The 20,946-nt window shown below is 41.4% G+C and overlaps 1 protein-coding gene across 5 annotated transcripts in view; it reads left to right on the top strand.

Annotated features, from left to right (window-relative positions):
* Chn1 (chimerin 1) overlaps window positions 1-20,369 on the top strand; it is a 150,726-nt gene extending 130,357 nt beyond the window's left edge. For all 5 annotated transcript variants that reach the window (XM_034495622.2, XM_076928912.1, XM_076928911.1 and 2 more), the window contains 5 exons: window positions 8,600-8,773; window positions 9,473-9,550; window positions 14,594-14,731; window positions 17,958-18,063; window positions 19,604-20,369. In XM_034495622.2, coding sequence (XP_034351513.1) covers window positions 8,600-8,773; window positions 9,473-9,550; window positions 14,594-14,731; window positions 17,958-18,063; window positions 19,604-19,775 — 668 coding nt within the window. In that variant the 3' untranslated portion in view covers window positions 19,776-20,369. The remainder of the gene's footprint in view (window positions 1-8,599; window positions 8,774-9,472; window positions 9,551-14,593; window positions 14,732-17,957; window positions 18,064-19,603) is intronic.
* Window positions 20,370-20,946: the final 577 nt, after the last annotated feature.

Raw genomic sequence — 20,946 nt, 5'->3', positions numbered from 1 at the left:
GGCCTTGGTGTTGCTTTAACTACATCTATAGACTTTTTAAGCAGTGTGCAAGAACATAGGTTGCCGTGGAAACTGAATTCTAAAGCTGACTTGTTAAGCAGAATTGTCCTTACTACTTTTTTTAAATCAAAGTCAAAGCTGTAAGAAAAAGTCTGCAAATTTATGTTCAAAGATGATTACCAAATTTTTTTTAAAAAGCACTTAGTCATTAATATTCTCTTTGTGACACATAAAGATATTGAATGTAACAAATCTTTTCTGTGAAAAAATGATGATGGTGTTTTAGGTTTACATTTAGAAACTGTTACTCATTAAGACACTCAGTGTGGTGGGCTGGAGAGATGGCTCAGCGGCTAGCAGCACTTGCTCTTGCAGAGGACCTAGATTCAATTCCCAGCACCCATCTGAAGCTCCAGCTCCAGGGGAACCCAGTGCCTGCTTCTGAATTCTGTGCACACACGGCACAAATGTGAGATACACACACACACACACACACACACACACACACGTAAGCAAAAGACTCATATACATAAAATAAATAAACCTACATTTAAATTTTTAAAAAAAGAAATTCTGGGGCCTGGAGAAGTGGCTCTGTGTTTAAGATAACATAGGGAAGCCTCCTTGGGTGGCTGTGCTTGTGTCTCTGAACTGGAGGGCAGCAGCAAAGACTGGAAAACATGATATCAAGTATGATAGGAAGACCATCAACACCAGTACCTCTCAACCTTCCTAATACTACAGCCCTTTAATACAGCTCCTCGTGATGTGGTGACCCCCAAGCATAACATTATTTTCATTGCTTCTTCATAACTATAATTTTGCTACTGTTATGGATCATAATGTAAACACCTGATATGTAGGATATTTGATGTGTCACCCTTTTGAAAGTGTTGGTTGACCCCCAAAAGGGTCACAACCCACAGGTTGAGAATCACTGACCTCCACTGTTCTTCTTCAGGTGCATACATTCCGAGGGCCACACTGTTGTGAATACTGTGCCAACTTCAGTGGGGTCACCTGTGCAAAGAGTGACTGTCTCTGTCAGCCTCATTTGTCTTTTGTAAGACATCCTTGATCAGCTGACACCAAGAGAGTTTCTTAGCATTTGGCAGTCACTAACAAAAGGTTTTCTATCAAATAATGTGTACCATATACGTTTTGAAAGAGTGAAGACCATGTACATAAGAATTCTGAAAGCCACCCACAAAACAACAGACCCACTGTGTCTGAGTATATGGTAATATGCTATAGTCCCAAATTGTATTTGGAAAAAATGTCTTGGGACAGCTATTTTAGTGATAACATAATAAACAAGTAGAAATAAAATGATCTACCTCTACCCATCAGCACCCACCTTAAGAGCCTCCATCTCTAACCAGGGGAAAAGGGGAAAAAGTTTTTATTCTGTCCATTAATATGATATAATAATGTAAGCACATGTCACATGTCAACTATTGTTTTTAATGGGGAGTTGGCATGGGACTTAGTAGGCTGCTTGCCACACATGGTTCATTCCCCAGCACACATTTAAAAAAAAAAAAAAAAAAAAAAAACTGGGTATAACATGTGCTGGGTTGTAGTGTTCCAGCACTTAAGAGAAGGAAACAAGAGTAGAAGTTTGGGTCTTTCTCAGCTACATAGCAAGTTCAGGTCAGGCCTAGACTATAGAAGACCCTGGCTCCAAAACCAACCAACCAACCAACCAACCAACCAACCAAACCACAAACCTACCATGATGGTCTTCAGGAAACAAACAAGTAAAAAATAATCTTCTACTTTTTTTTTTTTTTTTTTTTTTTTTTTTTTTGGTAAATAGGGTCTACAGTAGTAGATGTAGCCTCCAGCACTCAGGCAGTAGAGACCTACTGAGTTTAAGACTAACCTGGTCTACACAGTGAGTTCCAGGTCAGCCAAAGCTACGTAGTGAGACCCTGTCTTTAAGAAGAAAAAAGAAATAGTTTAGACTTAATTAGTTCTGTTTAGATATCTAGTTACATTTGTATTGAAGTTTTTAGATCTAATGTGCCTCTGGACTCATCCAGCCTTTGAGCTCCCTACTTTATCTAACTAAAACAGAATTCAAAGACTGAGTATTAGAGAGTACAAACTCACTGTGCTAGGCGGAGTAACAGTCCTCTCATTCCTGGGAACTTTGCAGATATAATCTGTACACCTGTGTAGCACATGAGATAAGGTCGGAGGACTGAGTTCAGAACAGTCTGGACTGTGGAGCCACAGCCAGCCGATAAGCCGGGTGGGAGTGGCTCATGCCTCTGGTCCCAACATTCCGATGGCAGAGGCAGATGATCTGTGAGATGAAATGTAAGTTTCCTATTATTATCTAATCACTGAGGTTTATCAAACATCCCTCTCCCAGGAAGTAAGCTATTCCAGGAAAGTAATTAATTATTTTACCAGAATTTCTAAAGTGTATTTGGTTTAGCCTTACCAGAATATTCCAACAGACATTGATTAATCCAGGTGTATGCTTATTTTAAAGCAGACATTTCAACTGAGGTCAGATGATGAAGCTCCTTTGATATTTTCAGCACTTACTGCCATCACCATTACTGTTGTTATTATTACTGTCATTGTTGCCCTCTAATAGGAGATAGAAGGCTTTCTCCTAATAGTAGAAGTTTTTTTAAGTATATAAATATTGAACTTTTAGTTTGAAGAAGAAAAGAATAACTTCTATTTTTATTAGTACCTGACACTGGTGATTTTTTCTTACAAATCAGTGAGAATCTGAACAATCCCTTTTAAAAGTTTTATGTAGCCTCTTTTGGTTAAAAGTAATATTTTCATAAATATTCCAAGGTATAAGCCATTTCGTTTAATTTTCTTGTGAAAATACTGACTTGTGATATCTGTTAGAATGTGAGGTATTCACTTTAGATGGGGGAACAGATGGCTCAGCAGTTAGGGGCGTGCACTGCTCTAGCAGAGGACCCTTGTCCAGCTCCTAGCACTCACATCCAGGGCTCACAGCACTGTACTCCAGCTCCAGGGCAGCTAGTGTCTCTGACCTCTGCCAGCACCTGAAGGAACATGCACATTCCTCCCACACATAAACACACATATAGGGACCTGAAAATAATGAAAATCCTTCATGTGAATAATACAAGAGAGGTGCATTTAACAATAAGATGATTGGCTGCAGATGTAGTTCAGTGGTGGACACTTGCCTAGCCTAGACAAAGCCCTGGTTCAATCTTTAGGGCCACAGAAAGAAAAAATACTTCATAGTTATTTTAAATATAAATGTTTATAAAACAATGAATAATTTTCTTCCAAAATGTACATTACCATAATTCTGTTGCCCTTTAATCTATCCTTAGAATGTAAATGAATGTAGGTTGTTTACTTCAGAACATGGGTCTCTGTGCTTTCTAGCAGGGTAGCATGCAGATGCGTAGAGAAGTCAGTGCATACATAAGCAGATACCCTGAGGTCAGTAGTCTAAGCAACGTAACTATTTCATTAAGAAAATGCAGAATACAGGGTAATGTGAAGTCTGTAATTCTCTTTTCCTCTCCTTGTTATATATTTCTTATCATGAGAAATTGGAGGGTGAAATATAGTTTAACAATAACATAAAATTAGCCTACAAATCTAAGAGATATAGTAAATGATAAATATGTACTTCTCACTCACTTATAGTTCAACATCTTCTGGAAAAACAGAACTGTATATGGCAAAAATAAATAAATATATAAATGAATACAAAATAGTCTTAATGGCAGATGCTGTTCATATGCTGATACTTTGTCAGGATATGATTTGCAGAGCATGCATGGTGCTGCTTCATTGGATTGTGAACTCAAGAATATAAAATGATGCTAGATTTTTTGTGTGTGTGTGTATGGTGTTTTACCTCCATGTATATCTGTGTATCACTTCCATGCCTAGTACTGAGGAGACCAAAAGAGGGGGTCAGATTCTCTAGGACTGGAGTTACAGATGGGTGTGAGTCACCATGTTAGCCACGGGTATCAGTCCTCTGGAAAGCCGCCAGTGCCCTTAACCACTGAGCCATCTCTCCAGTCTCCAGTGCTGTATTTTAGTTCTGTTGCCTTTGCCCTGTGGTCCTCCAAAGGATTTCCTCTTGAATCTTATTGGAAATGTAGTCTCTGAAATTATTCCCATACTTTATATTGTTAAATGGGATAAAGAATATTTGTTTAGTAAATATTTCCTTTAAGTTTTAAGTCTGAGTTCAGTTATTGCTTGATGCAGTTTTGACTGAATCACAAATACATTTAATAGCTGGCTATATAAAATAGAAGGTGACACCAAACTATCAAAAGATAAATTAATATAAGACTGTTAGTGCCATGTGTATGTTTTGATATGTAGATGTATCGGGTTTATGTTTGGGTTTTCATTTTGAGGTTATATGTGGGGAAGGATATGAAGAAACAAGAATATAATGTCTAGGTTTTATCACTGCTTTTTAAAAGTCCTACAAGGTCAAGCACAGATAATTTCAAGACTGGTACAGGTGAAATACAGCAACATTTTTTAAAATTAAAAAAATATATAATGTATATGTATATATATGTATGTGTGTGTATATATATATGTGTATAGATAGATAGATAGATAGATAGATAGATAGATAGATAGATAGATAGATAGATAGTGCTGGTACAATATACATTATTGAACAAAAGATTGAAAGTATACAGTTCCTCTTCAATGCTGAAGAAGTCCTCGGCATATACAGTGTGTTGTGGGTAGGAAGGAGTAGGTGGGTAGGCAGAGCACAGGCTGGTCAGTTTGCAGTCCAGTCACGGCTCTGCTCTTCAAGCTCAGTAGCCTGAGCACACTAATGACTCATTTTCTTCGTCTGTGCAATGATGGCTTATTCTAAGCTGCTCTTCCAAAGTCCACATGTGACCTGTGTTACACCCCCTAAAGAGCAAGACACAGCCAAACTAATACTAATGGCCAAATATCAGACACTTAATACATTTTAAAAGAGTTTTTCTAGCTGGCTTTTATTTCATTTTATTTTATCAATAACACCAACCATCACACACACACACACACATCAGTCATGACAAGATATTTGCACTAACCAAGAAAAAACTTGGAAATCTAGGAAAAGTAGGAACTGGAGAGATGGCTCAGGAGTTAAATGGCTTCTTGCTTTTTTAGAGGTCAGGAGTTCAAATCCCAGCACCCACATGGGGCGGCTCATAGTAGCCTGTAACTCCAGACCCACAGGATCCAGTACCACACACGCACACGCACGTGCGCACACACACACACAGTAGAACACTGAGTTTTAGGTGAACATTATCATTTTATTTTTAAAAGTGAGCCAGGCTTAGCATTTCAAGTTTAAAGTGGAACCTGGTGAAATGAAAGATTGAAATGTATACTGTACTTACAACATTTAGAGTAGCCAAGATACAGTTTAGAATCATTTATCCCACCAGGAACCAGGGAAGCCTATAACTCAAAACTTGGGTATCAGACAAGAAGAATAGCTGTCATAAAACACTCCAACAGAAATTCTTCAAAACATGGGAAATGTCAGAAAAGAAATACTGCTGTAAAGAGAACTAAAGGCAGTCTTGACAACTGGAAACTGATACCTGAAAGGATACCTGGGTGATGGGCTGAACAGGACAGAGATGACAAAGGAGTCAGGGAGGCTGAAGATGGAGCACAGAAGTTACACAGTTCAAGCACATGGGAGGGAAAAAAAATTAAAGTCAACTGAAAGGGCTGGCACTTAAGTAGTGAGAGCCCCTGCCTAACATGTGCAAGGGACTGGAGGATCCCAACAGCATTAAACATAAGAGAAGAGGACAACCCTCAGCCACAGGACCAGGAGAGCTGAGTGTCTGCTGTATCCGAGGGTAGAGTGAGACACTGGCAAAATATCTGAAAGGCAAATGTATTGAAAACTTACCAGATATGGTAACTACAGAGAGAAGTTACATGTTAATTACTTGAAGGTACTTTTCTGTAAATGAGGTTTATGAAGAACAATGTAGACATGAAGTCTATAACCTCAGTTACTCAGACCCATCTTAGGACCTTGAGTTCCACTTGGCCTCTGACCTTCAACTGGTGGTGACAAGACCATGCAACACACCTAGCAGCAGTGCCTTGACAAGGCCTGCAATGCTGGCAAGCACCCAGTACTACCTGGAGCTCTTGGTGACAGGCACTAAGGCTTGTCCAACACTACACTAAACATAAGAAGTGTGACACTTCACTCCAGGTCGGTAGCCCACAGTTTCTAGAATAAGCACCGAGTTTTACATTGTCTCCACATTTGAGTGTTTGGGGGAAAGAGGTCTTTTCAATGTATGTTTGGCTACTGGTTTGCTTTATTGTCAAATAGAAATCTCATGTGTTAAGACGCCAAGAGGGACTTCTCTTTTAGCCACACAGTCATTTGGACCTCAATATGGAACAGCGCCTCCTCATTTCTTCAGGTGGTAAATTGAGGACTTTGGTCAGGAAACACTTCTGTCATGACACTATTTGACATGACTCAGTGCTTTTGCCCTCTCTGAGATGTTCACTTAGTCTCACATGTGCAAAGACCCAGCGCCCTCTAGCACACCCATGCAATTCCTCTCTCCGGCTCCTAGCTGGATACTCTTTCAAGTTGCCAGTGTCTGTCCATTTAATGACAAAACAGTTCTGTTTGTGTGCTAGCTCTTCTTGTCTGCCGTGACACTCATTACTAGTTTGCAGGATACATTTTATCACAAGTTCTAGTGGTGGTGTCAGCAGCATCACCAGCACCTGGTACATCAGCCCAGTAACTCCTAGAACGGGCACCCTCTCCATGCTGTGACGTCAGCAAAATGAAACTGCCCAAGAGCCAAGGCAGCTGCCCAGACAGTCTGGGATTCTGGACATGAACTGCATCTACTTCATTTAAACTAGTTTATAAGAGATCCTAGTAACCGTTTTAACTTAAAAATTAGAAAGGTTATACTTTTTAAAACATAAAGATGGCATTTATTTTAGTTTAATTATTTTCTCAGTATAGTTTATCACTTGAGTCTAATTTAGCAGAACACGATTGTTCTTTTTCATCCATTATGAAACTTTGTGGTACTCATGTTATTGAAAGGGTGTCTCAGATGTAACTGGGAAGTGCTTGGGTTCTGGTGCCTGAGATGTTATAGCCCTGCAAAACCAGAGGAGTAACTTCAATGGAGGCAATCCAACATGGAGACCTCAGGGTTCCAGAATCACCTAAGGCTGGAGTTCCTGCTCCACTATGTACCTTGGATAAATTCCCTAACTTGGCTTGTTCAGATATAAATAGAAAACTGAAGAAACAGTGGCTGTTTGATAGAGCTTTGTGGCCTTAAAGGAAACAATAAACACAAGGCACTTGGAATGGTACTTGGCAGTAATAGTAAGTCCTCCATACATGTTAGCTGTTGACCATAGTAGGCTAGACTACTCAAGAAATCAAATGCACTCTTACTTATAAAAAGGGTTTGTGAATAGATATAAATAGGAACAGATTTAGTTGGGGATTTTGTTTGTTTTGGGTTTTGTTTTTTGTTTGTTTTGGGGCTATTTTGGTTTGGGGTTGTTTGTTTGTTTGTTTTGAGACAGGGTTTCTCTGTGAAGTCCTGGCTGTCCCAAAACTTGCTTTGTTGACCAGGCTGGCCTCAAACTCAGAGATCTGACTGCCCCTGTCTCTGTCTCCCGAGTGCTGGGATTACAAGCACACACCACCACACCTGGCTGGGACAGATTTATTTTTAGAAGATCTTGAATACTTTTATTTTGGTTGTCCAATTGCACTTTATATCAAGTGACTTGAAATATAGTTACAACTTACAGTAGATGTAAATTACTTTGAGCTATATAACTGGTCTATTTTGTGACACTATAGCAAAGAACCTCCAACTAGATAAGTTATAAAAGAACAAGAGTGAGATGCCATAGTTCTGAGATAGAAGGTTCAAGGTACCAACATCTGGAAGGGGTTTCCTTGTTATGTCCCCCATGGCAAAAGGTGAAACATCAAGAGAAGGCAGAAGAGAAAACCCTCTCCCTTTGGCCTCTTCATAGCAACACTGACCTGTTCATGAAAAGAGACCCAACACCTTTCAAAAAGCTACACCTCCCAGCATGTTGTAAGAATTACAAAGAAAATACACTCAAATCTTAGCATTGGTGATGTGAAATTCTATTATGTGTAATTATTTAACACTTAATGGTTTTGTGTAGGGAATCCATCATTTGATTTTGTTTTTGCTTTCTAGGGTCATTTAGGAACCTAAATAATGAAGCATTAGCCAGAATCCTGGCCTCATTGAGTATGTTGGCACATGCCTTTAATCGAAGCATTCAAGAGGCAGAGGCTGCCAGATATCTAGAGGCCAACCTGGTCTATGTAGAGTTCTGGGTCAGCCAGGGCTACATAGTGAGATCCTATCTCAAAAAGAAAGAAAATCCTAGCCTAGTTCTAATCCAGCTTTTTCAAGAGGAGAGAGGCTGTTGCTCCTCTCCTTGGAGGAGCCGCACTTCTGCTGAGAGAATCACTCCAGAGTGCCCAGGCTGAAAGTAATCATGACTTTTTCCTTTATTGTCTTCACAGATTGTGGATTGAATGTTCACAAGCAGTGTTCCAAGATGGTCCCCAATGATTGTAAGCCAGACCTGAAGCACGTGAAGAAGGTGTACAGCTGCGACCTGACAACACTTGTGAAAGCGCACATCACCAAGCGGCCAATGGTGGTAGACATGTGCATCAGGGAGATCGAGTCCAGAGGTGAGCTGCTTGGATGCAGGCTGCTGACGCCTTCACTCGGGGCTCTCTAGGCTCGTGCCTTGTCTTTAGTGTTGCTGTTGTCTTCAGCAACATGGGAAATGGTGTCAGAGACATGTGCTCTCACATCTGCAGTGTGTTAATGAGCAGGCAGCTTGGTTTCAAGGAACATTGAACTGGTTACAGAAAGTAGTATTTAGAATACATTAATGGATGATGTCTACAATCTGCAAAGATCTCTGCAGAGATGATTCACCTTTCAGGTTTTAAGTTCTTCTCATGCCAGGAAGCAAAGGCAGACATGCCCTATTAAAACGTCAAGAGCAGAAACCTGAGCTGCCCCCTAATTATTCTTACCCACTTGGGAGAACAGCCACAGGCCTGCTGATACAGGCCTTCTGTTATGTAAAAGACTTTATGATGGAATTGGGTGATGAATGATTTCCCTTAAGGTTTAATGTTACTTGGTCTAATTAGGTAATATGATGGCCAAATTATAAATATCCAGGTGACAGTAGGTCAGAAGTAAAAACAGTGGAACAGATTCATTTTTGGAGGATGTGGGAGAAAACTTCTAGGCATGTGTGTTTTATTATTTTTTTATTTGTCCAACTTGAAGTATGGAGAGATGTTGAAATGTGAAGGAAAGGCATGAGTTAACAGAAAATTAATTCCCATGCTCTATTCATTTATTTTTTTCAGGTCTTAATTCTGAAGGACTCTACCGAGTGTCAGGATTTAGTGACCTAATTGAAGATGTCAAGATGGCTTTTGATAGAGGTATGTTTTTCAGCAGAGCCATTAACTTAGATGGTCATACTGTGCCAGAAGATCAGTTTCTTATGCTACTCTTAGATTAATTATCTAAATGACTGATGATTATTATGTTCTGCAAAAGGATGTGATAAACATGGTGGCATATACCTATGACCCCATCACTTGAGAGGTAGAAGCAAGGGGACCAGGTATTCAAGGCCAGGATTGGTACATAGTGAATTTGAGGTCAGCCTGTCTAAAAGCTAAGCCAAACAAACAAAACGACAGAATTCAGCTTATAGTTTCTTGTCTTTGTATCAGCTACCTTAAAGGTTCAGATTTCCTGGTGAGAAAGAAACACAACTGGATATCATCAGCATCTGAATATCTAAGGTTGGTCCAGGTTCATCAAAAGCAAAGATCAATTAAATTTACCAAAACTGACAGAAAAAAAAAAAATGGACAGTGTAGTCTTTTCTCATGTCCCAGCCTGAGTTAGCCCACTCAGTCCTCCCTTGAGGTCCTGTATGACTCACTCGTGTTCTAGCTCATGTACAGGAACGAGAAAGCTTAGAGGAGCTGAAGCTGTGGCACAAGTCTTGGCCCTGTGGAAAGCGTGCTACCATGGGCTTTGTTTTATAGCTTGCAGACGGTGAGATACATTCTTATTTGTAGCCCTGAATGGCCTCAAACTTGACATTCTCCTGCTTCTGCTTCACCAGAATTATAGGTATGTGCTGCCCCGCCCAGCTTAATGGGACTTTCAAAATAAGACTTCAGTTTTGATTTGTGCTGGGTATGGTGGTGTGTGGCTTTATACTGGACACTGGAAAGGGAAAGGCAGATGGATTTCTGAGTTCAAGGCCGATCTGGTGTACAGAGTGAGTTCTAGCATAGCCTGGGTCATAGAGAACTTGTAGGGCAGAGGGTAATACTGATTTGTTGCATGACCACCCGTTTATATTTCCTTTGTACCAGAATAAGGCAGCACCAAAGAAAAGCTATTCCCTTAAGTACAGGTTAGTGGGGTTTTTTTGTTTTTGTTTTTTGTTTGTTTGGTTTTTGGTTTTTGGGGTTTTTTTTGTTGTTTTGGGTTTTTTTTGTTTTTTTTTTTTTTTTTTTTTTTGTTGTTTGTTTGTTTGCCTCTAAGATAAGATTTCTCTGTGTAGCCCTGGCTTTTCTAGAACTCACTGTGTAAACCAGGCTGGCCACAACCTGAAAAATCTGCCTGCTTCTTCTTCACAAGAGCTGGGATTAAAGGCATGCACCACCACTGTCTGGCTAAGTTAGTAATTTTTAAATGCCTCTTTTGCTTTACATTGGTGTGTGTGTGTGTGTGTGTGTGTGTGTGTGTGTGTGTGTGTGTGTGTGTGTGTGTGTGTTGGAGTAGGAAATGCTGTGAATTGAACCCAGGACCTCAGGGCAGTGTTCTACCAAAAGGCCCATCCCTAGCCTGAAATGTATGCATTTCTAGTTCTATCTATCATACTCTTCTGCTGACAGTCTTCTCATAAGCCACAAAGGCAGAAGACAAAAATAAATTAAATATTACCAACCTGCAAAGGTGAATGTCGGCCACCTAAATGTTTTATGCAAACGAAGATGGTAAAGTAATGATGTGTTGTGTACAAAGACACATCAAGGAGCATCCTGAGTCCATGCCACAGGAACGGTAAGAGGAGTCCCCTTTATCTGAACGGCAGCAGCTGAGCATGCCCACTCCCAGCTGTAGTCATGAATCTGACACATAAGTGACACTGACAAGGAAACTGAAACCATGGCGACCCCAGAAAGCAACTGAGTGCAACACACTTTTGTCATTAAATATCGAGACATCTGTTTTGTAACACTGCTAACAGATTTTAACAAATTTTAAGATTCCCGATGGCTCTTTGGCTCTACATGGGAGGCCTTTGGGAGCCACTCTGAACCTTCCAGACACATCCTGGAATCATTTGTAGGAATTTATATAGAGTTTTAACATGAGAACCCATGGTACAAATCACTTAAATCAGCCCTACACACAAATGCTGCCCAAATCTCTGAATGTTCAAAGCTAGGTGTCATATAGATAGCCAAGGAAATAACGTGAAGTAGTCAAGAGTGATCAGTTCCAGGAGGCGTAGCTTTCACACAAGGAAATTGAAGAAAGAGGCAGATAGGGGCCAGAGAATGCTGCCATGGACCCTTTAGTCCCAGAGTCAAGGTAAAGGCAGGTTTGGGGGAGTCTCTGCTCATCTAGGAGACAGTCAGCAGCTGGAGGACTACCTGTGCTGAAAGGTCAGCAGGTGCCATTATAACTTGGCTGCAGTCTTCTTCAGGTGGGACCATAAATAGTATATTGGGGGGGGGGGGGTGGCGGGGCAGGCACTGAGAGGTTGTGGGTCAAACCTCATCATAAGAGCCAGGGTCATGTGGTCAGTGAGCCCAAGGGCTGAAAAGGAAAGACAGAAGAAAGGTATTACAGACTGTGCCGGTAAGTTGTGGTTCTGCATATAAAGCCAGGACCTGGATCTCACATTTTAGATTGTTTATATTGTTTTTAACAGAAAACAATTTAAAGTGAGTCAGATGAAAGACAGTTTTGTGTGTATTCTTATTAAAATTCAGGTTTAGAGCCAAGCATGGCACCTCATGTCTTTAATCTCAGCACTCAAGAGGCAGAGGAAGGCAGATCTGTGAGTTCCAGGCCAGCTAGGGCTATATAGAGAGACCCTGTCTCAAAAAAATATATACATACATACCTACATGCATAAATTCAGGGGGGGTTGTTTGTTTGTTATAAAGAGATGGCTTGGGGATGGAGAGGTGGTTTGGTGGTTAAGAGCACTGACTGCTCTTCCAGAAGTCCTGAATTCAATTCCCAGCAACCACATGGTAGCTTACAACTATCTGTAAATGGGATCCGATGCCCTCTTCTGGTGTGTCTGAAGACAGCTACACTGCACTCAAGTACATTAAATAAATAAATAAATAAACAAACAAACCTTTAAAACCAAAGAGAAAGAAAGATAGATGGCTTAGTAGGTAAAGGGACTTGCTATTATGTCTGACTTGGTTTTGGTAAGCTGCAGTGATCTGATAATATGAACCTCAACTGAGAAGTAGCCTTCATCAGATTGCCTCTGGACAAGTCTGTAGTGCTTTTTCTTGATTAACTAACAGGTGGGTCCCACCCAGGGTTGGGGAATGCCTTGCCTTGGCTAGTAATCTGGAGTGTGTTAGAGAGTAAGCTGAGCAGGCTATGGAGAGCAAGCCAGTAAGCGTCCTTCCATGGCCTCTGCTTTAGTTCCTGCCTCCAGGTTCCTGCCCTGACTTCCTTCCTGTCTTGGCTTCCCCTAGTGACAGACTGTAACCTGGAGGCCAATAAACCCTCCCTCTCTTCCCCAAGTTGCTTTTTTTTGGTCATGGTGTTTCATCACAGCAGTAGAGACCCTAACTAGACAGTCCAGACAACCTGACTGAAAGGAGAGAACCAATTCCAACAAGTTGTCCTCTGGCTTCCACATGGATTCTGTGACACATGCATGTATGCATGCATACATACATACATACTAAATAAATAACGGAAAATTTTGAATCATGTTTTAATACAGTAGATATATTCAGCAGCTAGAACAAAAGGAATGGAATAGCAGCATGTTATTAAACTAAGCTGAGATCTATACATGTAACACAGACAAACCATGCAGACTGATGGAAGGGATGCATATCATCCTTTGTGAAGGCCAGAGCCAGGGCATGGTGCTAACAGGTACAGGAACTTTGGGGGACATAAGAAAGTTCTAAAACCAGACCATGGTAGTATTCATATACCTTTGTAAGTACATGAAAAACATTGAATTATATACTTTGAATGATTTAGTTACATCATATGAAAATTGTATTAATCAAATTTTAAAGCAGGTTTTAAAAGAACTGTCTTAATAATGATGTCTGTAGTAAACCCAAGAGTAGGCTTCTAGATCTAAAAATCTCTTCTATGCTGATTTAGTCACTGAAAATTTACATTAAGCTGCTGCCATATGCCAGGCACTAAGTTCTTTGCTATAGTTTGGTAGTTAACCTGTGTTCTTGGTCTTTGCATCTATGTAGGACTTGCAGTAAGTGCACAGTGGTTACTGGTTTCATTTTCGTAAGCTCCATGGAGGAAAGTATTAGTAAGTGGAAAACATAACACAGCCTGGTAGAGCAAGGGACAAACACTGCAGCTGGAGGAAGCTTCCCAAGGAGAAGTGTGCATGCTTGTGCTAACCTGAGGATCAACACCTTCCACCATGTGGTTTCTGGGATCAAACTGGGTTGGCAGGCCAGGCCTGTGCTCCCTTTTGCAAATCATGCTTCTATAAAACAGAAAGAAAGCAACACTCCATTATTCCCCTGAGGATTCTCAGGTAATTATGAAATGTAAAGCTATTTCCATCCCAGTCTACATGCATACACACACACACACACACACACACACAGAGCTGAGCAAGGGAAACCAAGTAGCTTGAAGAGAGAACAATCTGAAAAGTTTTACAGAAGTGGGTCACTCATGCATATTATGTTTTGTGCTGAATTTGATGTTAGAAACTGAAGGGCTGCTTGCTAATAATGAAAATAGGGAGGTTTTGTTTGTTTGTTTGCTTGTTTATTTTTTTTCTTAAGTAAAAATCACTTAACTCACAAAAACATCACAGCTAGGGTTTCAGGTCTACTCAAGCATAGACTGGTCCAGTCCAAAACTCCACAAGCTTCTATACAGTTACAATAAATATGTTTAATTAATTTTAAAAAACCTGAAGTGGAGGCTGGAGAGGTGGCTCAGTGGCTAGGAGTACTGACTGCTCTTCCAAAGGACCCTGGTTCAATTCCCAGCACCTACATGGCAGCTTACAACTGTCTGTAACTCAAGATCTGACAACCTCACACAGACATACGTGCAGGCAAAAAAAACCCATAGTAATGTGCATAAAATAAATAAATTATTAAAAAACTGAAGTGTTGCCTATCTTTAAAATGTAATTGTGCCATGTTAAAATGATATCCTGTGAATCCAATGTTTACTTTTGCTTCTTTTAAAAGATGGTGAAAAGGCGGATATTTCTGTGAACATGTATGAGGACATCAACATTATCACTGGTGCACTTAAACTGTACTTCAGGGATCTGCCAATTCCTCTCATCACGTACGATGCCTACCCCAAGTTCATAGAGTCTGCCAGTAAGTACACTGATGCGGAGTCCAGCACCCGACAAGCCATTTCTTTTCCTGCTGAGTTTTGTCAGTGTGGTTTCTTAAGTCCATCCCCTGTCACTCTCGCCATGGTCCATGTATCTGCAAGCACTTATGCCCTCTAACCCAGAAGCCTCCTGTTCTTAGTTTCCATACTTACACCGCACACAGACCTTCAGAGTTCATAAACAAGCACTGGCCCGTCAGTGATGCTTCTAGGACTCAGGTGCACGTCATCAAGAAGTTTGTTTTGTTTGCTTTGTTTTCAGAATTGGGAAGCTGAACTCAGGCCTCACTACTCACACTCTTCAGCCAAAGAAGTATTTAGGTTTTTGTTTTTTAGGGTTATTTTGGGTTGGGGGTGGAGGTTGTTTGGTTTTTGTTTGTTGACTTTTGGATTTTTAAAATTCTAGTTAAGAAGAAAATGGCTCATTTGCAAAATTTTATTTCTGTCTCAAAACTCACACCTGTAATTCATATCTTACCCTTTAAAAAGAAATCTTAACAGTTTCTGAGTATTGGCATCATTTTTTAAAAAAGAAGAGGAAGAAAGGAAGGACGGAGGAGGAGGAAGAGGAGGAGGAGGAGGAGGAGGAGGAGGAGGAGAAAAGATCATCTATTTCTGTCATGCCTCTGTCTTTAAAACCATATGTCTCTAGAAAGTTTGGTGTGCAATACTTGAGTGCCGAGGAGAGAAGAGGGGCTTGCTGTCCAGGGAGAGTGTGGCCAGTGTGGTGTCAGAGTCAGTCCATTTTAGTTACCATGTTCCCAGCTAGAACCAGGTGGAAATGTGGGATGCCTCCTTCTGCAACCTTACAGGTTCATCCAGGCCAGTGTGTTCATTGGACATCTGAATATCGCACATGGAGCTATTCCCAGACCTCCACCGCTCCCGGTTATTCTCCCCTTTCCCTTACATTCCCCATCAGGAAATCTTAAGAGCTCTGTCTTCAAAATAGACTCAGAATAAAATGCCTTCACACTGCTGCCGTCTGCACAATGTCTGCTCTGTGCCCTGGATGCCTTCTCACTGGGGTGGTCTTCTGCTGTTTTTCTTGACTTTCTGTAGACCTTTGTGCTCCCTCTGCATGGCAGCTAGAGGAAAGGGAACTGTAGAGATTGACTGTCAGGGCCAGTGAGAGGGTCAAGGAGTAAAAGGCACTTGCCACCAAGGCTGACAGCCTAGGTCTGACCTCCAGTACCCATGGAGTAGAAAGAAGTAACCGCCATGATGTGCCACATATACTCACACATGCAGAAGTAGCTACCATGTTTAACTGAGCACTGGGTCACATGATTTCATAGCCTTACTGCTGTCGCCATACGTCTTCAGGTTTGACACAGCTCGCATGAGAAGAGCTCTGCAGCCACATCTGCACACCCTCCCTCAGTCTCATAAGCATGTCGTGCTCTGGACCTGCTCACAGTTCAGCGCCAACCACCTCCCTCTTCATCTCATTCCTTCAGGTCACTGAGGCAGCTTTACTCAGGACCTTTCCCTCACATTGAGGATTTTCCTGACCACGACTGATCTGGGCACCCAGCATAGCATCCTTTGGGCTGCCTCGTACCACCTGCCTCATTCTTGTGCACTGTAGCCTGGGATGCTGGCCTCAGTGCTTGTTGTCAGCCTCTCCTGGAGAAATAACTCTCCTACGCTAGCACACCAGTGCTCCCCACAACATCCCACTGTCTCAAGCTCCTTCTGGCCAAGATTAATTGTAGGAGTTAAAAGGAAAAAACCTGCTTTTAATTTCCAAAGTAATGTAACTTCAAATTAATTGGCCCTATGCTAAGAGTTAGCTTTCCATAGTAAACAATATCCTTCTCCTCATTCTAGAAATCAAATTACTACATTTCAGTGTCTGAAAAAAGAGCTGTGTTATGAATAGATATACCCCGTAAAGTCCCCAAGGTTTGGAGTGCATGCGTTATCTGGATGGCAAAAGGAAAAACACATATTCTTTATTATAAAGAAATGAATAGGGAATTGAGGAAGCTTTGGACCAAAGCTGTAGAGTAGTCAAAGGTTCCTTTGAACTAAACGGCATCAGTCACTGATCATAAATATCCTGACAGTCATTGAACCTGCTTGGCTATGCTTAAGCCCAGCTTTTGTGCTACAGTGGCTTTTAATGGGCCCAGTGTACACTGTCATTGAGCTGGGCTGGTTATTTGTTAGAGACTAGAGTTCCAGTCTTCTGTCTTAAACATTGGATACAGGGTAGATCAAGTATTCTCAGCATTTCAAGGCTGTCATGTTGATTAGGACTCAACAATATGAGGTCCTGTTGTGGTTGGTCTGAGACCCAGCATTTAAGGCCCTCCTGTATCCAGAGTGCAAGTGTACTGTGGTACTCTTCAAGAGCACAGAATTCCGACAGCATCAACTCCTTGTGTTACAGGTGTGGTTGGTAGATTGAGCAGAGTTCTTACAGAAAGTGAGTGGTATGTAGGCACTCAGTGCAGCTCTCAGATGACCAGATGGAGATCTTCCCTTCATAATGGACTCCTTTAGGAGAACCCCCTTATCCCAAGATCCCACCATGGCACAACACGCTTAGAGGCGCATGCAGTGTGTTCTTTAGAACATATTCTAAGAAATAGAGAATGCCCATGCTTTGAAGGGAGACTTCATTTTGTTATATAACACCAAGTATAATAAATAGAACAAGTAAATGTAAGATGAAACATTTCTTGATTTAGAAAAATAAAGAGCTGGCATATTGCTCAGTAGTAGAATGCTTGCCTAGCATGTGTGAGGCATGGGTTCTTCCCTAACACTCCAAAGAAAAACAAAGTCATCAAAAAAAAATTATCAGGAAGACTTTGCCAGGAATCACAAGGGGCAGTGGGCTACCTTCTTGTCTTGTATACTACAAAGTGATTTCTGAATATCCTGAGCAATATGTATGCCATTCTCAGATGAACTCCTTAGAGTGTGTAAGGCTTTGTTCGTGCCTCTACATGTATTTGCTAGAGCTGCATGACCAATATCTAGTGTATCCACTTTCCTCAAGTGCCAGACCCTAAGACCCTCAAGGGAAAAAAGCCCATTCAACTGTATTCCCACACCGAACCTAAGGTGGCCTTGGATAGCTGGTTTTTGGCTGTGATAAGTCCTTTTCACTAGCTTTTCAAAAGTATCACAGAAGAGTGTTCCATGAGCATGCACATCAGCTTTCTGCTAGAGCATCTCTCCTTGATGTTGTAGAAATTATGGACCCTGATGAGCAGTTGGAGACCCTTCACGAAGCACTGAGATCGTTGCCGCCCGCCCACTGCGAGACGCTCCGGTACCTCATGGCACATCTCAAGAGGCAAGTTGCAGCTTATATTTTACTGCTATAAGATATTACAACCAAATTTCAAGAATAAAATTAAGCAAAAGGTGAAAAAAAGGTCATGTTCTATTGAGTGAATGTGTAGGTGTTTAGCAACATTGTCTTGAGAAATTGTACTAGTTGGGAAAGGATTCTAAAAATATTGTACACTGCAGTTCCACGTGCCAGCCTCACCCTGACATCCATGCACTGCAGTTCTGGGATCTGCTTGTAAGTGTGCTAGTGTTCTGCAGACATCGGTGAACATTTTGTGGACAGGGAAAGAGTTGCTACTGTCAGCTTGTGAGGCAACTCACTTTTCTATGGTTATTGCTTTAAGTAAGCACTTCAAGCTTGATGTACAAAGTATGGGTTTTTAAACTACTGTTTTAACTGCTGCTGCCAACATGGAAAGTGTATAAACAGTGATGGAGGAGGGAGGAATGTGGTTAGTTTGAAGCTGAGATTTGATTAGTGATGATCAAAAATTTCAGTTATGTGATGTCAGCGGATTTAGGGCTTCAAACGCTAAAATCAATTAGAAACAAAAATTTTATATGCCCAAAAGCACGATTCAGTCACTCACAAATACCTCTTCCTTCCTTCCTTCCTTCCTTCCTTCCTTCCTTCCTTCCTTCCTTCCTTCCTTCCTTCCTCTTTCACATCCAACACCTTCTTCTCTTTCTCTTGCCATGTAACCCTGGCTGACCTGTATAGGCCAAGCACATCTCCAACTCACAGAAGTCTGCCTGCCTCTGGAGTTAGAGGTGTGAGCTACCACGCTCAGCTCTTTCCCACATTAAAGGCATCATGTTCAAACTTCCTTTGAGTATGTCACAACTAATGCCACTTGTAAATTAAAGTTTGCTTTATATTTGGTGTTAGTTAAGTATTCTATAATAAAACTAGTAGCTCTCTGTCTGTGCTGCTGCTGTAGCATAAAAGGAAGAGACATAGACCCTGACCTCTCTGAACTGTGAGCCACTCTTCCCTGCCTCCACAGATGCTCTCCTAAACACCCAGAGTTCACTTTGTCTAAGGGAGCCACAGAGACAAGGGAACGGGAGGACAGTCCTCTTCCTCTTCCTCCTCCTCTTCCTCCTCCTCTTCCTCTTCCTCGTCTTCCTTTCCCTGTTCCTCCTCCTCCTATCCCCATTTTCCTCCTCTTCTTCCTCTTCCTCCTTTTCCTTTCCCTGCTCCTCCTCCTCCTATCCCCATTTTCCTCCTCTTCTTTCTCCTCCTCTTCCTCCTCCTCCTCCTCCTCAGAAATGTGTCTGGCCAAGGGAATCCACAATCATCTGAACCCACACAGTCCAGATGTGAGCTCCAGATCACCAGGACTTTAAATTATTTATCAGTATGACTTACTTCAAAACAAGTCCCATCCCTTGAGGTTTCTAAGAAGCATGGAGTAATAATTTAGGAGAGCTGGCCAGTGGGCATGCCTTGGCTGTGGCTTTGGTTTCATTTGGGTGCTCAGATTTGCTGAAGAGCATCCCGTATCACTGAGTCATCTGTATTTTGCTGTGTTTTTCAGAGTGACCCTTCATGAGAAGGAGAATCTGATGAATGCAGAGAACCTTGGGATTGTGTTTGGTCCAACCCTCATGAGATCACCGGAGCTAGACCCCATGGCCGCCCTGAATGACATACGTTATCAGAGACTGGTGGTGGAGCTGCTTATCAAAAACGAAGACATTTTATTTTAGAGTTTTGATTTGAGGAGAAAAGAAATGGTTTACAGATGAAGGAATGTTTTCTAGTAATTTAATTAGCTTCATTAGCTGAATTGTTTCTTGGTTAGAGGTTTGGCCAAATACCCAGATTAAAATGAAGGAACTTCCTGTCATTTCTATAGCACTGCTCAGCCGTCCTTGTAAAACAGTGAACACATGCTTTCTGGTCCTGGTAATCCTGGGTGTTTATCATGTTAAGAGAAACTCAAGCTACTGCATGATTACCCCTTTCTGGTGAGGAAACCCCGTATTGAGGAATCACAGACTTGTGCCTGCACCACCTCTCTGTCCTGGGTTGTCTGTGGTTATTACCCAGCATGCTTCCCAGAGTAAGCTGTCATGACTTTGCTTTTGGGGTCCATGCCATTGGTTTCTGATGCTTGCATACACACATATAAGCAGCGCCCTGGCTGTTGCATCACCATCCCTGTACCATATGCCAACTCCACAACGGTTGCTTCCAGCTTTCTCCTCCTCCTCTGACATAGCGCTTTGTCTTCAGCAGAAGCAAGATGTGTTTTCAGATGTTACTTCAGTAAGCTATCAATAAAAATGCAACATACAGCATTTTCTGTTAAATTATTGGTTTTCAGCTGTAAATTTATATTTTTACCTGGCATGCAGTTATTAATTTATTAAATTTGGCTTTTAGAAATCAAAAACACAGCTTTTTTTTCTTGCTGTGGGAAGAATAGCTAGAAATCCATATTTGGCATTTAGTTAACATCCATTACGTCAGTCCCTCTCCCTGCCCATCACTAAAATATTGTGGTAATCTAAAATAACATAAACTGCCTAGAATTAACATTCATTCATTGGATTTACTTTTTCTTCTATTACTCTGGGAGAAATCTGTAACATTTTTCCACTTTGGGGTCAATTTTCCTCCAGCCCCAAAGTTCGAGGAGTGCTAACTGAAAGGGTAGCCCTGAACTCCTGCCAGGCATGTCTGGAAATAGCCAGGGTCATGTCACCACGGAGACGGTTACAAGACTGCTTGTCAGGCAGAGAGCAGGTCTGCACTGGACGATAGGAGCCTAAGATCTATCTGAGTGTTTGGGACTGCTACCCATCAGCCATGTGACTTTGAGCAGAAGACTATCTTGTTCTGTCTCTTGGACTGTTAGATGAACACCCACCTAGA

The sequence above is a fragment of the Arvicanthis niloticus genome, chromosome 2 (assembly GCF_011762505.2).
Source record: "Arvicanthis niloticus isolate mArvNil1 chromosome 2, mArvNil1.pat.X, whole genome shotgun sequence".
NCBI classification, from domain to species: Eukaryota; Metazoa; Chordata; class Mammalia; order Rodentia; family Muridae; genus Arvicanthis; species Arvicanthis niloticus.
This window is presented reverse-complemented; position numbering and strand designations above follow the sequence as displayed.